This window comes from Cornus florida, unplaced genomic scaffold (genome assembly GCF_030987335.1).
Source record: "Cornus florida cultivar Cherokee Brave unplaced genomic scaffold, ASM3098733v1 CherokeeBrave_3.0.0_Hap2_Chr08, whole genome shotgun sequence".
NCBI classification, from domain to species: Eukaryota; Viridiplantae; Streptophyta; class Magnoliopsida; order Cornales; family Cornaceae; genus Cornus; species Cornus florida.
Window position 1 is genome coordinate 78,207,856 of NW_026775578.1, and position 22,058 is coordinate 78,229,913.

At 34.7% G+C, this 22,058-nt stretch overlaps 1 protein-coding gene across 1 annotated transcript; it reads right to left on the reverse strand.

Annotated features, from left to right (window-relative positions):
* Positions 1-2,657: 2,657 nt before the first annotated feature.
* On the reverse strand, positions 2,658-4,224 carry LOC132268700 (E3 ubiquitin-protein ligase PUB23-like). The gene has a single exon (XM_059769502.1). The coding sequence runs from the start codon at positions 4,057-4,059 to the stop codon at positions 2,827-2,829; it is 1,233 nt and encodes a 410-aa protein (XP_059625485.1). The 5' UTR covers positions 4,060-4,224; the 3' UTR covers positions 2,658-2,826.
* Positions 4,225-22,058: the final 17,834 nt, after the last annotated feature.

Here is a 22,058-nt window from a genome sequence, read left to right on the forward strand (position 1 = left end):
TCTCCTTTCTTCTTGAAATTTCGATACTTCTTGAACTTCTTATGTGCTTCTTCTTTGGAATTAAAAAAAAAAACTCCATATTCACCCAACCTGTGTTAGTTACCAAATTCTCTGAATTATCTTGTAAAAAATAATTTGAAAAATTCTTCTTGCCTTTAGCTTCAATCTTATAATTAATTTGAATAATTTTTTTTAAGAGAAGTTCATCATTCTCCACTAAATAAACATTATTTGATGAATATGAAGAAATAATAATTTCATCAAATAAGTCAAATATAACTTTTTTCAAGGTGGAATTTGTAACCATACCTGAAACTGTTAACTCACCAATTTCATCAATTTTTGCCTTTTCTTTAGTACTTTCTTCTTCTTTAATTTCTCTTTTCACTTCAATCTCCTCTACTTTTTCGATCTCTTCTTCAACACCTTTCTTTATCTCTTCCTTATTCACCATTTCACTTTGGCATTCAACTTTGGAATCTTCAATTTCTTCAACTCCATTTGTGTTGTACACCTCTTCATTCTCCAGAAATTTCTCCTCAAGACTTTCATAATCATTCTTCATAAACTCATCATCCTCAAAGCATTGTACCCAATACTCCATGGGTAGTGATTCACCTCTATGACTGGAAATGATGATCTCGAGCATCTTCCAAACATAACTTGGAGTTTTGAACTCTCCAAAATACTCCCAAATTTCTTGATATATTGCCTTTTGCAACACTACCAATGCATTTCCTTCTTTCTTTTCACGAAGCTTGTTAGACGTGCCACTATTTGGCTCTTCTCTAACAACATCCCACAAATCACATGCTTTGAGATATGAAGTCATGATGATTTTTATTCTTTTGTAATTAGAGAACATCATCTTCTCACTAAGGAAATACATTTTCCCCTTTTCATCATCATCAAGAAGAAACATGTTTTTTCTAAAAATGTTGAATATCAACTTCGTCGGGCCTTTAGGATCGTCTAAGCTCTGAACATGAAACCTTGGTTCTGATAATGACCTAGCTCTGATATGGAACCTGGCTCTGATACCACTTTGTTGGCTTTTGCTCTAATACCACTTTCTGACTTTGCTCTGATACCACTTTGTTGGAAATAGTGGCCTAAATACACACAATAATGTTTTGGAAGGGAATGATATGGAGGAATACTTGAATAATTATTTTATTCCACTTCTTCTATTATTTTACTAGAATATATGAATATATAGGCCACATGAACATATGTATAACAATTACATTTAAGTACCCAATTACTCACACTAACATAACCTTTAGGCTTAACTCCCACTACTCCCACTAACATAGCATTTAGGAGGTTTAATTCATACACCTCTTGATTTCACGTAACCTTTACCATCAAGGCTATTTACTACCCCACTAACATGAAATGCACACATGCATCATATATATCAAATACTTGAAAATCCTAAATACTAAAATCAAGTTTATTTTTAACAAATTATTCTTATTCTGAACTTTGTAATTTGGTATAGCTTTTGATTATCGTGTGAGATTGAGATTATTCTCCGTCAAGAGTTATAAATGCCAATATGCCGAAATTGTTGCAGCTGACTGGAAAATCTTCCAAGTTCTTTCTATGAACCCCAACCCAGCAATCCTTTCTTCTCATTTACCTAATCCTTACGGTGATGCTCCAAGTTCTTTCTATTCAAATGGATGGTGAATATATACAGTGGTTACCTTTTTGTTTGGGCCGGTCTTGTGTCTGGACTCTTTTGTTTTGGTTGTTGATTCATGGGCTTGGTTATCTTGAGATTGTTTTACTACAACAACAATAATATTTTTTAGGTAAAATATTCTTTTATTTTTATTTTGTAGGTGTTTGACAAATATCTATGTTGAGGTTGAGGTCGAGTTCATCTCGGGACACGTAAAATAACTTGACGAAAATTAATGGATAAGTTATTTTTGTTAAATTTTAATATATTTTTTTCGTAAATATTTTATGGCAACCAAACGTACACCAAAAAATAAAAAAATATTTTTTAAAAAATATTTTACATCCAAATAAACGAAGCCTAAGATACAAAAATATAACACTATTAAATTAAAAATACAACACATTTTTATTTGTTGTACCCTAAATTTATTAGTATTGCATGGTGTAACATTCTAGATTTATTTGTATACAAACAAAATACAGACGCGTACGCGTACCAGAAGGGCCTATTCCATTTCTTGGTAGGCGTGGTCCGTGTAATTTAATTTAATTGAACCAGCACAGAAGTTGGAATGGTCCAGTTCATCTGCCACGCTATGGTCAGAACATGGAGGCCACGAATTTTTTTTACGTAGTCATTAATATTGCAAGTTCTGGAAATAATAAATATTCATAAAAACTATAATAATTAAAATATATAATGTCTACCTACTAGAAAGAAGAAAAGAGAAGGCATCAATCCAATTAGTTTAGATAGGTATGAATTTCCTGATAGAAGCCGTCCTTTGTATAGAAAAAATATTTTAGGTCGAAACAAAGTTGGAAAAAAATAAAAAATTAGCGTTAACTAATTCAACTATAAGAAACTTCCATTCTGAGAAATAGTTTGGGAACAAATTAACTTGTTTGCGTTGACCCAACAATCTGCAGTATGCTGAGAAATACAAAAAGAGTAACTAAGAATGTTTCAGATAGTGGTGCCTCCAGATTAATTCAACACAAATACAACTTCAAGTACGAAGTGTGCAAAACTTTTGCAAGCACAACAATATAAAGCCCATCTCCAAATTTCACTAATAATTTTGGTCAAACCATTATTGTCAATTCAATTATGTACAAAAAAAATAGAATCTCTCAACAAGTTGGATAAGAAGAGAGCAAATGAGGAGGAATGCAGGAAGAGTTCTTCCAAACCCTAGAGTGCAATTTGAGGATCTCTTTGGCTCTATCCTTGGCCTTAAGACTGCAGTCCACTTGAAGCACCAAACATAACTTTGAAACAACACCCGCTTGCAACATTTCCTCAAGAACCCTATCAGTTGCTGAAAACCTAGATATTGAGGACAGTATTCTCACTGCCCTATCAGTGCCTGTATGTGAAACCCTAAGTATTTTCTTCGACACAACAGCCAATCCGGCTCCATGCTTCAACAACTCGGCTCGCCCTTCTGCACAACTGCATAGCTGATTTAACACAATCAGAACAAGCTCACAAGCTCTCATTTCTGATGTGTCAAGAAGAAGCTCTATTAGGACCGAAACTGCACCGGCTTGGACTGCTTTGATTCGGTTTCTTCCCCAAGGACAAAGCTCCACCAGAAGCTTCAATGCAGCCTTCGAGGCTTGATTCAAGATCTTTTGATCTTGCAAAATATGGACTACCCCGAAGAAGAAATCGGGCTTAATGGTGATCAAATGGACCGGATCACCTACCTCAAGAATAGCTTTCAATAGCATTATTGCATGAGTTCGAGATTGGTAATTCTCACCATTCATGACATGAATTAAAGCCTCAACAAAGTCACCTTCATCACCTAAAAGTTTTCTTAGATCTGTTTCTGAGGTCTGGATATGGTTGAGGATGCTCAATGCTTCATCTTTCACCTTATTGAACTCGATTCCGGTGTCCAAACCTACTTCTTCATCTTCCTTTATGATTGAAGCTAGGAATTCAACTGCGCCGGCAGCCTCCAAACACTTCTTGTTTCTCTCACTACCGTATGCAATAGATCTAAGCCTGCCGAGGCATTTAAGCTGCGTGTGTGGGGACTTTTTTGCGTCGTTGAGGAGTTTGACGATGTGGGCTTTGTCCACCGGTGGCTTTGGAGTTGGAATTCGTTCAATTCCATGTGAAGCGTTGAGGGTGCACCACGCTTGGATCAAACGTCTGAGGGTGTGGTTTGGAGTTAGATCGGCGTCGAAAACTACTTGTTTTGTTACTGGACAAGTGTTGTTCTTGAATGCATACAACCATCTCTCAATGTTCTCTCTATCATAAGTAATACCGGTCGAAACCGTGACCGGATCTCCCATGAGTTGCATGGAGATTGGACAAAGAAAATACGAAGGGACATCAATATAGTCCATTAACACAAAACTTTTAGGAGTGAAAATGTTACTAAATTAGCTAGGAGTGTTGTTGAAAATCAATGTAACAAAAATGGGAAGGCTAACAACAATAGAAGAGAGGACGTGAATATGTCAACTCACTTGAAAGAGGGTATGTTGAGAGATTGATTGAAAAGTGCTCTTGACATGCAGTTAGAAATTTAGATCGAATTGTTGAGAGTCTATAGAGATGGTAAGATTTTATACGAAGACAAAATGAGATGGTACTAATTGTTGAAAAAGAGAAAGTCAAAACACGGAAAATGAGAAAGACAGAGAGAGAGGGGGAGGCAGAGTTAATTGTGGACCTTTTCCAAAGTTTCCTGGAAGAAGAAAAGCTCAAAGACGACTTGGTTTGCTAATTAATGCATTAGGCAATTTGGGGAAGCGTCGGTGTTGCATTTCGTGCTTTGACTTTCTCTTTCTACAGTGTAGGTTACCCAATATTATTTCCATTTTCTCTCTCTAGAACGTGATCTTAAATGTCTAGTGTCGACAACTCTCGTGGGGTCAATAAGGTTCTTTGCGGATTTATTGGCTACTGCAGCTGCTGGAAAACTCTGTACTCGGGGGGACAAAAAAAAAAAAAAAAAATCCAGAAAAATGTTAAAATTCTTAGAAATTATATGCACTCACAGCTTAATTAAGATGTATATTTAAGACACTAATCGTTCTCATATTATTTAATAAATTCACCTCAACTTCATGAGAAAATTTGAAATTTTCAAAATATGATATGCATTAATTACTTTGAAAATTGATATTATAAAAAATTCAAAAGAAAATTAAAGAAAAAGCCTAACAGAGAAAGTAGCATTTGACTCTACAAATTTGGCACCGAGTGATAGCTGTTTGTGTGGCAACGTGGAGTCAAATGGGCAATTGGAGAAACTATTAAAAATAGCGTTCGCTCATTGGGCGTTGAGTTTTTCATTAATTCCAGTTAATTCAAATCAAGATTCAATGTTTAGATTTTTTACATTTATTTTATTAATATTATAGACACGCCCTTTTTACCTCCATTTTCTTGAATTACAAGTCACGTTCCCAAGGCAGGAACGGCAAGTCTAGTTACGGCCAAAAATAAGTTCTGGTAGGATAGTGCACAATTTCCTCCATTTAAGAATGAGTGGAGGACAAATGGCCACGTCACTTAAAAAAGTGGGTTAAAAAAAAGTAACTGCACACTGTTGAAATTGTATTAAATGTGTAATAATATTGAATATTTGTGTAATAATACGGTATAGGTTATATTTATACGGCATATTGTCCATTTAGCTTTTACTTATTGTATAGAATTGTCCATTTAGCCCCTAGCCCTTACTTTATAGAATTTGTAAAGAATGCAAAGAAGAAAAAGCAAGGAAGAAGGTCTGCGTGGGTTTGCGAAGAAGGAAGAAGGTCTGCGTGGGTTTGCGAAGAAGGAAGAAGGTCTGCGTGGCAAAAAAGGTGCTTTGTTGCGTGAAGAAGGTCTGTGTGGGTCTGCGAAGAAGAAAGAAGGAAGAAGGTCCTGTGTTGGCCTTTTTTTAGTTGAAAAAAATCGTAACCTCTCTTGTGCGTCTGACGCTTGGGTCTGCGAAGAGAACCATCGCTACATTGAAGAAAACCCTAACCTCTCTTTCCAAATAGAAGCCGAAAGCAGCGATTGTTCTGTGAATGAACACAAATTTTGGTTGTTAAACCTAAGCAGGTACGAATAATAATTTTCAGATTTGATTTTGAAAGGAATCGTCTTATTTCCATAAGAACTAAATGGCATAAACAAATATAATTAGTAAGAATATATAGACACATTTTTGGTAAGAAACCCTAACCTCTCTTTCCAAATAGAATCCATAAGCTGCGATTGTTCTGTGAATGAACCCAAAAGTTGGTTGCTAAAACTAAGTAGGTATGAATGATAATTCTCAGATTTGATTTTGAAGGGAATTGTCTTATTTTCATAAGAAACAAATATAATTAGTAAGAATATAAGGGAATAGACACATTTTTGGTAAGAAACCGAAAGTGTTACAATATTAAGAAAATGTTTGGTCGTTGGGCTTGTATAACAACGTTTTCCTAAGTTGCATCCCAAATCTTCCTAATAAGCATCCCAAACTCCTCCTTATCTGTATTCCAATATTTTTGTAGAGTGAGTCACAACATTTTCCTAATGTATATCCTAACATTTTCGTAATATAAATCCCAAAATATTTGTAAATTGTAACCTAACATTTTTCTCTAAAGAAAACCCTAACCTCTGTTTTGCATTTGAAGTTTGGGTCTGTGAGGAGAACCATCGCTACATTGAAGAAAACCCTAACCTCTCTTGCTCTTTCTTTGATTGAAGAAAACCGAAGCCTCTGTCTTGCCTTTTCTCCGTCATTCATTTACGGTGATTAAAGAGAACTCCATAACCGATCGCCCTAAAAATCCACAAAGTGCAGAAATAATTTATTGTTGATTTGGAGTCCTACTTTCATCAATAGTAAGCGGATGTTCCAAAAGTTTGAAGTTCTGTAGTTGGGTGCGTGTGAATTAGCCATTTTTAGTTTAATAATGCTGCCTAATGTGTTGAGCATAGTAGATGAGGTACCTGATGTTTGCATTCACATGTGTGCAATGACATACATACGACATTGTAAATCGTTAATGTATTTGATTTCATAATTTTTTAGTGATTAAATTGCTTATCTTCACTACAGTTGACTTTTGAGCATAATTTGTTTTGGTCTTCCTTAGTGATGATCTTGTTTATATTTAAAATTTATCACATGTTATTGGATGAAGGTAAGAGCGAATTCTGAGGACGGAATTCCTTTTGTTAAGAGGGAAGAATGTAATACCCCTAATTTCAAAAGGATAGTCCTGGTATTTTATTTATTGTTTAAATTGCATTTTATTTGCATTTTATTTGTTAAATTGATTTAATTGCATTTTTATTGTTTAATTGTGTGTGTTATTTGTTTGGTTTTCATTGGTTGATTTATTTGAACTTTATTTGCTTGTTGTCTGAATGAATTGGCATTTTGATTGTATTGGTTTGTTAATTAATTGTATTATTAATTATTTGTTTTATTAAATTTAATTAAATTAATGTTTATTGTAGGGTTTTTTTTTTCTTTTAGGGTTTCACGTTTTTGATTGAGGTAGAGAATATCAGTATTTGTGTTTCCTTCTTGGATTGAAATTTTGGATTAGGGTTTTAGTTTAAAACCTATAAATATATCATTATGACAACTTAGGGTTTTAAAAAGTCTTTATACCACTCCTGTTCACGTATCAAAGACAAGAAAGAAACACAGAGAGAAAACAGAGACGTGAGAGAAACAGAGCAAGGCTTGAGGGGGAATTTTACAGAAAGGACCAAGGAGGTTGATTAAGGTTAGATTCGGAGCAATAGAAGGTTTACTGGTGTTCAGTAGTTGCCGGAAACTTAGAGACGACGCCGAGATTTCATAACTGAAATCACAGGCAAGTTTTTCTCTTTCTCCTTCTCTTTGGCTCGTGTTCTGTGCACCTAGATAATCTTTAGGGTTTAATCAATCAGTAACTGGAATTTACCTGTTTAACTTATGCTATATTGATGATCTGTGGTGTTGAAAATAAATCTGTTACAGTGCATACAAGTTTCGTTCCAGTTTTCTGTCCTGCAAGCATGTTGTTTTTGTTGTAACTTTAGTCTCTGTATTTGATTGCAACTACTGTAGACAAAATATAAGAACAATACTAGGGTTATATAAAACTCATAGGGCTGTTATTATTCTGTTTTAAATATGTGTTGCAATTTGTTCCGTTTCAATTAGTCAAATAGTTTCAGATTTGTTCCTATCGCATGTTCGTTTGGTAGCAAAATTTAATCTCTGTGATTGGGTCTAATGGTTGTTATCAAACCTTTAGGATGTTCTTGGGTGTTAATAAGATATTTAAGATCAGTTTAAGAAACCAAACAGAAGGGTTGTAGTTGGCCGGAGTTGGAACAGAGGTCAGAACAAAGCAGAAACGGAGAGGAAGCTCACAGGGGGAGAGAGAGCCGGCTCTGGAATGCCAAGAGCCGGCTCCCACCTGTTAGAGCCGGCTCCAAGGTGTGGTAAAGCCGGCTCTATGTCACCTTGAGCCTGCTCTACTTTTCTAGAGCAGGCTCTTTCTTTGTTTTGTGCGTAAAAGTGACTTTCAGTCACTGTTTGGGCATTCTGGGTTATTGAACAGTTTTAAAATTTTAATTGGGTTTTTAAATAATGATTTTAACATGTAACTAAGGTCTTGAATTGTATAAATATACCCCTTAGTTTTAAATAGAATTAACAGTACGCTATTTGACAACTTTGCGTACAGTTAACGTCTAAAAGGAGATTTGTTGATTAATTTTAATCTGATGGTTTAAGGTGCTATAAAATGATTTTCAATATATTTTAGATGCACGATGAAGTCTTTTAAAGTAATATACTGGACTTTTGGCATAGTGGGGGCTCTGTGCTAAAGGATACAACAAAATATAAGTATATGACTTAGTACTCTATTACCGGATGGAGGGAACTAGATCGCTTAAATTAATCTAGCAATTTATTGGACTATAATATTATTATAGAACTAATTTTAAATACATGATAGGGTCATTATTTTATTAAATTTGAACTATGCATGTGTTGGATGTTAATTTTTAGAATATTTAATTCTTCGATGCAATTACATAGATTACTACTGGGTTTTAATTGCTAGATTGTTAATATCCCTTCTGCAATTATTTGGATATTAATTTTGGATTGTAAATTACTAAACTGTTATATATATGATGTAATTTACAAGGATATGGAGGATTATATGCATCGGTATGGGACGGTGACATACTGGTGACGGTTTAGCTCTAAACACCTAAACCTAACCTAACGGATTTAATGAATGGATTTATAAATATTGAATCCTAATCTTGGTTAAGTCATATCAACTAAAACTAAGTTGAGTGGCTTCCTGAATTAATGGACGGTGGTTAAGTCACATTGTACACACAAATTTTGTAAGTCTGCAATAGAAACAAAATATGGAGTAAAATAGAATTTTATTAATTTATGAATGTGGAGTACAGTCCTTTGTAATATCTTTTACAAAAAAAGAATGGTCCTCTGATTCGATCTCCTTGTTTTTGATTGGTTGGATCCAAGGGCTGCACGAGCTTGTTCTTGAATCACTGTGGAATTTGATGAAGAACAGCACGTTGTTGGATGTACTTGATGTTCTTCGCTTTTGGGTTTCGATTCTGAATTTGTATCTGAATTCTGAGTCTCTGGATTTCTGAGTCTCTGAAATTCTGAATTCTGAATTTGTGTCTGAATTTGTAGACTTTTGAATTCTGAATCCTCTCCCTTTTTCTTCCTCCAGGCCTCTATTTATAGGCTTCTTGGATTAATAGGATGATGACACGTGTCATCTCCTGATAAGGATAAAACTATAATTGGGCCGGGCCGGTTATATTATGATAATTATTCTTAAAGATAATTATTCAAAATATATTTTATTAGGAATAATTATCGTTTCATTTAATTATTTGGGCTGGGCTAATTAAATAATTTAAGTGGACCAAGCCTGGTAAATTAAATAATTTATTTAAACATTAGGCCTATATTTAATGGGTCCATTCATTAAAACCAAAGCCCACTAAATTTTAGTGTCTACAAATTGCCCCTACTTCAAGTCCCAATTTTGACAAGACTTGTCTCTTTTTCCAAGTGGGACTTGAAGTTTCCTTTTTTTTTTTTTTTTTTTTTTTTCATCTTAATTGTACTTTCCTATTTAAATTGAATTGTCCAAATCCCAATACAACTTGGAGGTATCTTGTTGCCTATATATACCCTCAATATTGTCGGGTTTGATATCAATTCCAAAAATCTCTGAAGACTTGTCAGATCACAAATAATTGGTACGTGTGTTTCTTCTTCTTCTATTTTTATTTTTTATTTTTTATTTTTTATTTTTTCTCTCTCCACGCATGCAGGAGAACAATTTTTTTTATTTATTTTATATTTACATATTATATTGATTGATGTATTTGATTCATGTAGGTAAAACAATGTAGGAATGTTTTGTACATATTACTTTATTGTTGTCCAACAGTGCCTTAAAAAAACCTACTTGCATGAAAAAGGAGGTATTTTACAATACATTTTTTCTGACATTGCCACTCATTCATACTGATACTCGAACATAGGACAAAGGGTCAACATTTGCCAACGCCTAAACCAAGAGTCCATTGTTGGTCTCAGTGTTCCATTGGTACATGTTTTTTTTTGCTTTAAGTAGCTTGGGTTACATTTATATTTCTGAACAAACAGTTTATCCAATTTGACAGTGATTCTCTTATGTCTTTCTTGCTTCCAAAACATGGTCATACCCAAAATAAGATATACATTTTGTAATGTTCGAACAGTGGATTTACAAAATACGGTGATACTCAATATGTGGAACTTGTTACAAGCATGCACACAATGAATACAAGGTCAATTACATGACAGCTAAAGGTAACAAGGGCAGCTGAAGTAGGCCATAAACTTTGTACAAGATGTCTAAAAGATTACAAGGATACACACAATCAATGATAAGTCAATTGCATCATAAGTTTCTTCTCAATATTGAAAGAGTCGACGTTGAATTGGATGATTCATCCCCAACGTTGCCATTCCAGATGTTGGCGTCACATGTGCTTGCCCAGGTGTTTGCAATTAACCACAATGACAACAAATGTAATCCAAATAATTTTTGTAAATTGTTTTCTATCACCACATTTATAATGAGAACAATGATAAAAACATTAGTGGAGAAGGAATAAATGATTACCTCATCACCTCCCAAACGATGAGCACTTGATTCATTATATGAAGAGGGCGTACTGAATAGTTCAGATGATAACATAGCTGGATTGCCAATATCAGCCTGAAACATTTATATTATTGACAATACATATTAAGGTAGGATGAGCGGAGGCCTTAGGCAACCCCCATAATTCACTGCTACATGATTTTAACCACACCATTGATCAGCTTTGTTTATCTGATATTCCAGTGGATAATGGATAATTTACTTGGGGTACTAAAAGGTTTAGTCAGATGAGAGTTTATGCAACGCTAGATCAAGGTCTTATGAACCAGGATTGGGATAATGTATTTCCAAGTTCACATATTATTCTTACTCCACAACATTCATTTCAGATCATAGGGGACTTAAACTGAACATTCCTTTGCACATTGGTGAAGGTCCAAAGCCTTTCGGATTTTTGTTGGTTTGGAATACACAGGCAGTGGTTCGCAACATAATCTCTGATTTATAGTCATGGGTGGGAATCCAATCCAGAAGCTACTGTACTATTTTACATTGGTTAAAAGGGCTGTAAAAATTTGAAATTTTTGTAAAGTTTGAGTCTGTTTTATTTTAGGTTATTGGTATTAGGAAGTCTCTTGAGTAAGTGCAATTAAGGTTAGCCGAGATTCTTATGAATGATGTTTTCACTGACGAGTAGGATATTAGATAGCAATTTGAATGTGCTAGCTCTAATAAAGCAATTCTTCTGTCTCGCAAGACGAGAATTAGATAGATGAAGGACCAGGACAGGTGCAGAAGGTTTTTGCATCAGCAAATTAAAGAGCATACGGCTAAAACCAATATCACTGTCATTCAGGATGCGGCAGGGAATTTTATACATGATTATGGGCATATGAACTTCATTTTGGGGCATGATGAAGATATTATGCAGATACGAGAAATTTAAAATGGACAAAGCTTGCTGTTCCTACAGAAGAAAGTGGTTTGGGGTGACAACAGGTTTGGATATTGATTTACCTGAAAACTGTGTATTAGCTTCGGATTATTTACTATCCAAAGATAGGATTTCGATGGTTGGGTATAAACATTGTTCATGTTACCTAAGAAATACATCCTTTTGGCGAGTCATGCCAAAGGTTTTAGATTCTTCTATATGGAAGAGTATAGTTGCCATTAGGGGGACTTCATGAAGATCAACTGTAAGTATTTAATTGGAAAAAGGAACTGACATCAACTTTTTTCTTCATCCTTGGTATGATGGTAAAATGATGTCAATTTTTTTTTCCCACATACAGTTTTCGATCAAGAGTTTTGGGGATTTTATTGCTGCAGGTCAACGAAAAATGGATAATATTCCAACTGATCTACATCAGTGTTTTGCATTAGGTTTTAGTGTGACTTTTTCTGATGTTGCCTAGTCTAGGCAGAGTTTGGTGTGGGATATGTCCCATGTGACCTTTGTAATATATTGTTTAGATGTAAAAAATTTTTTGTCCATTTTGGAAAAACAAAGAAAATAATGCATCTTAATTAGTCAAAGTACTTACATGGTCAGTTGATGAAGTACATGGTTCACAAATATTAAGCTGTTTGTTGTGGAATACAGCTGGTGGTGTTACATAAGATTCTTCATTGAGAAATTTGACGGGAATTTTTGCACCCTAAAATATTTCATATAAACACTGTCAATGCACTTTTCAACATCATCAACATGTTAACCAACAATCATGAATGAATAGTAACTGCTTATATATAATATACTTGCAATAATACTCACATTCATTAACATGTAGGATGGGGTTGATGGACTATCGCTGCCACCGGCGTCCCCCAAAACAACGGTTTCATTTGATATCTAAAACAAACAAAATGTTAGTTTCTTCCACTCACGAGTGTTTTATGATGAAGGATATAATGTTATGCACTTGAATTTTTTTTGTTCGCATGTTCAAATAGTTAAACAATGAAATATCAGTGCGTGCGATAGTAACATATACCTGGCTTACTGCTTTCATTGACTTCCTCCTTTTCCCACTATTTAACTTTATGGCTGGTTTTAGCCTCTTAAATCGTCCTTTAGAGGTATATTTAACTTTCAGGGACATGGGAATTGTTCCACTGTTGCTTTTCACCCTTTTTTTTCCATTACCCTTTGCAAACCTACAACCACAGGTTATTTGTATTGTTCTTTTCCAGTCCAGTGCTTTTTCTAATAGATCATTATATCCTTTGTGGTCGTGCGATACAATGGAAGATATTTCAGTCAGTATACGGCAAAGCGTCCTATGCCGTCGCCTAATCTCAAGTTGAGGATCTGGAATCACGTCAGTGGAAACAATTTCCTCCAACCTGCCATCTCTAGTATTTCTAGTCCACCTTTTTATTATATATCGCAAAGGCAACTCATTCACAAACATCCAGTCATTAAGGATTTTCAGACTGTGCCTGCACAAATAGCCCTTTCTTTCAAATTTACAACATGAGCATGATAATTCATCTTTAAATGTCCTGCATACACGATGTTGCACCCCGTCCTCACCAGCAACTTTATAAACACGATGTCCATTGTTATCCAAGTCAGTGCAACTAATAACAACCTGACTCGCAAGAGTAACTAAAAACTCCTCCTGGAAAAGCTAAAATATTGCCTTGGTGTACACCTTCCCCGCTTGACGTAATATGTGGCACTTTATTTTTAGTTCTGATTACCTCTCCACCAAGCCTTACTCGGCTTCATATTCCTTGTACCACTTGTCGGACAACAATCTGTCAAAGTGTGTGAAGAATTCTGGTAGAATAAGTTGTCTGGAAAGGTAATACTTCAATTGACCATTAAAGCTTTCACTCAATTGCGTGCTACTCATTCCTGCAGACCAGTCGTGTTTGACAAATGCCAGGGCCCATTTATGTCTCAAATCTAACAAAGTGGAAAGCTACTTATTACCAGCAACATCATACTCTGCAATCATTAAATCCCATTCCCTGATAAAATCATCCTCCTCCTCAATTTGGAACATTAATTTTGAGATAACCTTCTTTATTCCTTCAACGTGTTTAAACTGAAACAGTAGGTTATTCTGCACATTATTTATTAAGTGCCAAACACATAAATGATGTTTCGTCACTGGCATGACCAGCACGATTAATTAACTTAATACCCGTGTTGCAAACATGCAAATCCAAAAAAATACAACCGACTGAAAGAATACAATTGTTTCAGCATGACACAATATAAGAATGGAGATGCATGATAGTTATTCACTTGCTTTAATGCCTTCGCCATTGCAGCGACTTGTCTTTGGCACTTTTCCGCCCATCGCTTTCAAGAACATTTCAAATAACCAGACAAACGAATCCGCTGTCTCATCATACATTAAGGCTGCTCCAAACACAGCGGTCTCCCGGTGATGATTCATACCCAAGAAAATTGTAAATAGTCTGTTGCCGTGTATCACTTTGTACGTTGTGTCGAAACTGATAACATCTCCAAACTGGCTATAATCAATGATCATTTTACAATCTAACTAGAATATGTTCGTAATCATTTGCTCAGTATCCAATTGCAAGGAATAGAAGAACGAAGGATCTTCACAACCACGCGTCTCAAAATAATCCACAAGCCATGCCGCCTCTTCATAAAGAAGCTCCTTTTGTCTTTGCATCCTTAGATAATTTTTAAGATCCACTTTCAAGTATCCAACTGATTCTTTGCCACCAGAATGCCTTCCCATCAACTCATATGCATTACAAACCGGAACTCCTGAATCCGAAGCCAACTAAACATCAATGGCCTGGACTGAGGAAATTCGTTGCTGGGACGGTATCATATGGCTGCATTCAGCAATTATGAATGGATGGTTGTGACTTTCTACAAATTTAGAAACTACGTACTTTGCCTTTGTCTTGTCATATATAATAACCATTCGTGCACCGCAATTGGTTCGTGTTTCAGCCCGAGGAGTCTTTCTAAATACATCCCGTTTGTCAGTCCCCTTCACACCTTCCTTGCTGCAAACAAAAGCTCTCGATGTAATTCTTCCATTAACTTTATTGCCATACTCCTTCCAGATGCTAAAACCAATTCGACCACTATATGCATTGTAAAAATCATATGCCTCTTCCTCACTATCAAACTCCATTTTATACCTTGGTTTCCATTTCATCACTTCCGGTTCTACAACAGCAACATTTCGTCTGTTTGTTATGTTTTGAATATTATTTACTTCACTTTCCATCTGAACGCCTCAAATACAAAACCTTTTCTCACATATGCACAAAATATTGAATTAACAAAAAATAATTTTACTTCTACATCCCAAGTATGTTCCATCTCAATGTCTCAAATACAAAACATTTTCACATGTATAATCAATTAAATAAAAAACCTTTTCACATGTTTGAGAAATTAAATTTGACATATATATATCTTATTCATTTAATTTCTTTGCATGTATCAATCAAGTATATCCCAGACAAACGACGATAAAAATCTTCGTTGCCACAATAGAACATATATGTCCAACCAACTGATGCTAATTTCACATACACTTTCTGAAAATGTTGGGATTAATATTACGCAAAATTTGGGATTTACGTTACCAAACAGTTGGGATTCACCTTATGAAATAGTTGGGACTCACCTTAGGAAAAATTTGGGATGTACCTTTTAAGAAGTTGTGATGTAATTTACAAAAACTTTGGGATTCACATTAGGAAAATTTTGGGATTCACATTAGGAAAATGTTTGGATATATTACACAAACTTTGGGATTTAAATTACGAAAATTTTGGGATGTAAGCTAGGAAAATATTGTGACTTACTTTACAAAAATATTGGAATGTAGATAAGGAAGAATTTGGGATGCTTTTTAGGAGAAATTTCGGATCCAACTTAGGAAAATGTTGCGATGCAAGCCCAACGACCAAACATTTTCTTCACATTGTAACATTCACACTCTGAAACACTCTTTTCCAGCCAGTCATGTACCCTAAAAATCCTCTCATTTTTTATCCTCATAAATAAACATTCAAACCCCTCATAACTGCACAATAAAATAGCGATCAATTCAAATTCACCAATAATTTTCTATTTCTGGGTTTTGGGATGTACACTAGGAAAATGTTGTGACTCAATTTACAAAAATATTGGAATGTAAATAAGGAAGAGTTTAGGATGCTTATAAGGAGATAGTTCGAATGCACTTAGGAAAATGTTGCGATGTAACTCCAACGACCAAACATTTTCTTAACATTGTAACACTCACACTCTGAAACATTCTTTTTTGGCCAGTCATGTACCCTACAAATCCTCTCATTTTTTATCCTCACAAATAAACATGAAAACCCCTAATAACTGAACGATAAAATAGCGATCAATTAAATTCACCAATAATTTTTTATTTCTGGGTTTCTTACCAAAATTGTGTTTATATATATTTGTTTCTGCTATTCAGTTCATATGGAAATCAGATGATTTCCTAAGAAAGTCAAATCTCAAAATTATGAATCGAACCTGATTAGGGTTGGATATAAGGCGATTTCCTGCTTCGATTTGGAAATGCACTCCCGCTTAGCTTTGGAAATACATTGCTACTTCATTTTGGAAGGAAATTAGAATCTGCAATTTTATTGCGATTGACAGAACCGCTGCTTCTATTTGGAAACAATTTGTAGCATCCAAATTTTGGTTGATTCACACAACAATCGCTGCTTCTGGATTCTATTTGGCAAGAAATAAGTTTCTAAAATGCCTTCTTTCATATTTTGAGAGAGACGAAGGCTAGGGCGGGATTTTATTTTTATTTCAAATGTCGCCTGAAATGAGGGAGGGAAGAGGAAGAAGAAATAAGGGAGGGAACATAAAATGGGTATTCTACAACAGTATATATATATATATATATACACACACCAAAATTCTGTATTCCAAAAATATATTTTTTACCCAAACATGATTAACACTGTTCATTGACCCAAAATGGAGGAAATGGGGCACTGTAGGACTGGAGGTGATCCTGGTCCGTCTAGTTACTAGTAGGATCCAAATATAGCCAAAAATTGAAAACTGAGAATCTGACCTAATGATCAAAATTTGGACTTCACCATTGTACATAGAAATAGACCTCCCCCCCCCCCCCCCCCCCCCAATATCCATACAATTTTTTCTACACCTTTTTCTACTTACCCCCCCCCTCCCCCCCACCCAATATCCATACAATTTTTTCTACACCTTTTTCTACTTACTCTCTATACACTTGTAGGGAAGACCTCTACCCATTCTTAAGCTCATAATCTCTACAAACAAGATGGTGTGTGCAATATTCCTAATTTTTAAAGAATTTATTTGGGATTATTTATGGATTATTTGGATTTAATTATTTATTTTAATTACATTTTAATTAATTATGTGGCATATATGTGATTATGTGTTTATTTGATTTATTTGTTTAGGTGAATTATGTGATTTAATTGTGTATGTGTTTGATTGATTGAGTGTGTCTTATTATTTGTAATTATTTGTTAGGTTTTAATGTTGTTTTTATTTTATTTTATTTAATTAAAGGAGATGGATTTGAATATTAGTAATAGACCAACCAAATGGGTGACATTGACTACTTGGATATGAAGTCTAGATGGGTAATGATATGATCCATGGGTGCTAGTGATATATATATATATATATATATGAATATTATTATTATTATTATTATTATTATTAATACATGCATAGTCAGTTATATATATATTTATTAATGTGTGTATATATATATGTGTATGTATGTATATATATGTAAAACAAATATATCTATTATATAGATATATTTTCCTTTTTTATTTTATTTTTCTTTTCTTAGTTTGGAGGATATAAAAGTATATTATAACTAGGATTAGGAATAAATATAGTATATATATAGTTAGTCTGCCGAAGGGTTTTACGTGTATAGTATAGCAGAGAGAGAGATAGAGAGGGGCGAGATATATACAGAGAGAGGGTTAGAGAAACCAAGAGGAAGAAAGAGAGGGATTGTGAGGCTGCGCCAAGGAAAGCGCGCAAAGCCGAACCAAGGAGGAAGGAAGGAGATTTGTTCGTTAACTAAGACGTGAGCAACAAAGGGCAGCAAAGGCAACCCAAGGGTCACCAGAAAGTAAAGAATTGTTGGTCTGGACGAAGAACAGAGGATTGAAATGAAGAAAGCGACTTGCAATCAGAACAAGTCGACTTAGTTGGAAATTAAGTCGACTTAGTTCTAAAAGAAGTTGACTTAGTTGGTCTGGGTTTCGGTTTATTGGATTTTAATGCTACAGTAAGGGGTTTAATTTGATTTTTATAATTTAAATGGATATGATTAATTCCCAGAATGCGTAAAATACAATATTGTGCTAAAATATGGAAAATTATGCAATTTAATTAAGATGTAGGTTAATTACTTTTGATGTAAATTAACTGGATGCTATTTAGAATTGTTTATTGCACTTAAATAAATGCAATGGATATTTGTATGTTTATTAGCATGTTTATTTTTGGATTATTTGATGTGTATATATATATATATATATGCTGAGTAATAATAATCTGTCCGATTAAATTGTCCTACTCCTAGTCCGAATCCTACTCGTAATTGTCACGTAATTACCTAAATAGTTCATATTTTCTTTGCGAGTTAAAGATACCAAAATAACGTAATTACCTAATGTTTATTCCATTTATTTTAGCCTAATGGAAAGATGACATATGGTGAGTTCCAATGAACTTGCCACACAAAATTAGTACTCCAATTATCCAAAAAGGGAAGGTGTGACACGGAATTATTAATGTGGTCCACTAATAGAAAAGAGGTATATGGTAAGTTCCAGTGGAACTCGCCATGTCAAAGTGCAATACTGACTAATATTCCTTTGGAATATTAAAACCACGTGGAATTACTGATTAAAGGAAAGTGGTGAGTCCTAGCAGGACTTACCAACTTTGGATTTGATGTCTTTAAAAGTGTAAGGAGGCAACATGTAGTTGTTATTATGAGTGTAAACTCGTAAGAATATCCAAGTTAAAGGTCAACTAGCCAATGGTTTAATAACACGTGGCGAGTTTTAATTAAACTTGCCATGGTAGATTAATTCTTTTAAAGATGAATTTATTGGAAGATCCTATAGGATACCAATTAAATGGATATTTTTCATTTAAAATCGAAGTTGACCAAGTCAGAAAAAGGAGAACGTGGGGCTGGATTCTCTCCTTATTTTTAGGAGGCTTCAATGTTTATTAAGTCAACTGTGTTTGCAGAAGAAAAAGGAAGTAGTTTGGATGAATATATGTATGTATATATATATATATATATATATATATATATATATATATATATATATTCTGGGAAACTAACCACGATGAGGAAGCTCTTAGAATCAAGGAGGTCATGGCGCCATGGACTCCTAAACCTGGAAGGAAGGTCTAAAGGAGGGAAGTTACCTAAATATCCAAGGGAACGTGGTTGACAGGAGATTGTAGGCAATGATGTATATTTCTGGAGATATATATATATATATATATATATATATATATATATTACCATAAAGAGTAAAATCGCTGAAGTCTTGGGGCCACGACGCATGTATTCCAAACCAGAAAGGAAGGTCTGGTGGAGGAGGTTATTAAGATCAATGAAACATAGGTGCAGAAGGATAAGGGAAACGTGGGTCATGGAATAACTTCTATATATGAGCATGATGTATGGAATTAGAGGGAAATAAAAATTCTAAAAAAGGAAGGGGTTACAAGAGATCGTGGAGCACTTATTAAGCTGATAGTAGTGTTATCTCATGCAACTACTCTACTAACCGAAGCTGTTGTTAAAGAATATGGATAAACAAGGATGATAAAATCGTGTCTGAAAGGGGAAAAAGTCTACGGCATGAAGAAGAACATGGAGACGTGGGATACATGTCAACCTATGAAGAAACCAAGTGGAAAATATTTTGCAAGAATTATCTGTAAAATGAGGTCGTGGAGAGCATGGCTGGAATTTGCAATAGAGATGGAAGGAGGAAGTTACAATTGACAAGAGATCATGGGACACTTGGCAGTCCAAAATTTGGCCACGTGGAAATCGCTGGAGTTGCCACTTCAAGCTGTTGCATGCATGGAAAACTCTATAAATAGAGCACTTAGAGCTAATTTGCAAACCCTGTTCGACACACACGACCAACAGCACTTCAATTACTTTACATTCATGTAATGCACTTTCAATATGTTTAATTCAAGTCTTGTACTTATTATTCCTACTTTCCAGCACTTTACTTTGAAGTCCTGCACTTTCAATACCGCGTTCCTTTCACTAGCCATAGTTCAATCCGAAAGTCATTTTTCAAGGCAAAAAGAACCTTTGAAGGTGGTAATTCCAGTCCTTCATTCAATCACCTGATCCCTACAATCTCCTATTGGATAGTTGTTCGGATATCCATTTTGGAACGACAACAGTTTCTGGCACGCTCGACATCCACTCCTACTTTCCATTCACCTAGAAAATGGAACCCCGGTTTTTAGGAGCCGAACACCTAAATAATTAATATTTTCTTTGCACACTAAATATACCAAAATAAATAAGGAAATAAGAGTTTTGACCACAGTGGTATCTTTGTTATGCTGCTTCCTTCATTCTTTCTCTCTCTTTCCACTTTGCAAAATTGAAGGGAAGACAAGGCATTGAGAAGTCTCTATTGGTTCATAAAATTAAATAGGAAAATACATACAAAACGTATATGTTTGCTTGAAGAGGAAAAAAAAAAAAAAAAAAACTAATAAGATTGAATATATACAAATTCATGTTTTTTTTTTTTTTTTTTTCAATATATATTTTGGCTTTTGTAAAAGTTTATCATTCTTTATTTTTAAGAAGATTTGTTAATTTTTAATATTCAATTTGATACTCCAACAGACCCATCATCAACTAGTAACCGAGTATAGCCTCCCAAAGGATCTTCTCCCATGTTCATCATCCAACTTCACATTCTATTATTTATTTATTTATTTATTTTAATATATATTTTATCTCTTGTATATTGTATAAGTTTTGGAGAATTCTAGTTCAATTGAATTTCCCTTCATAAACTATAAAAAGAAGAATGACTGAAAGGGTCGATTTGAAATTAGGGATGATTGCAAATGGTGGTAACATCTTCATTCTTCAACTATGTGAACAATCGAGCAGTTCAAGAGTAGTTATTTGCAAGAACAAGGATGTCATTAGTAACACCCAGAATCAATTTAAGAATGTAGTTGCTGCATATGGTGGTAACATCTTCAACTGTGTGAACGATCGTGCTATGACACATAAATGGCATGGCCAAACTATGTGCTCAGGCTACAGGCCGCCCAGTTGAGATTGTGCATTGTGATCCCAAAGTTGTTGCCACAAGCTGTGTAATAAGTCAATGCCACATAACTGATTCTTGAACTTCCTTGTCACCCATTTTATGTAATATAAATGTGACGCAATTTTCTATTTTGGTGTCATGTATTTGCTGGATATATCTGTGATACCCCTCAGATCTGAGACACGGGTTGATCAGGCCCAGGCCCAAACTCGAGGGAATACCAAACAATTAATATTTTATAACGAACACAGAATACAAGAGAAAATAAGAATAAATAACAAAAGCTGAAAAGAATACTAATATAAAATCCTCAACTGATAAAACTTAGTAAAATCCAACTGTCAAAACCTCCATGATTACAACTCGGGAATCCATCTCTAATGGACCCCTAATAATAATCCAAACTGAAAATAAAAACAACTGAAAGAAACATCCAGAAAAATAAGCTATAGAGAGAATCCTACATAGTTGGTGGAATGGAAGTCCGTATCCGCTCTGCACGACCAAGCTCCAACCTTGGAACTGACGAGCACCTAAAAAATAAAAGAGTGGGTCAGGCTCACATGCAAGTCCTAATCCAATTGTAATCCATACAGTGCCCGATATGCAGATACACCCTAAATACCCTCAACATATCTAGATAATCCATAAATATACATATATATCCACACTAAGGACATTCACTGGACTATAGTAGAGGTCTCAACCTGAATAGAAGGCATCATGCGAACACGCACCCAAAGGTGAGCATGAGTACCTGGACCTAACAGGGTACACCTACCTACTATATCTAGCTACGCATCCACTGCATATACGCACCC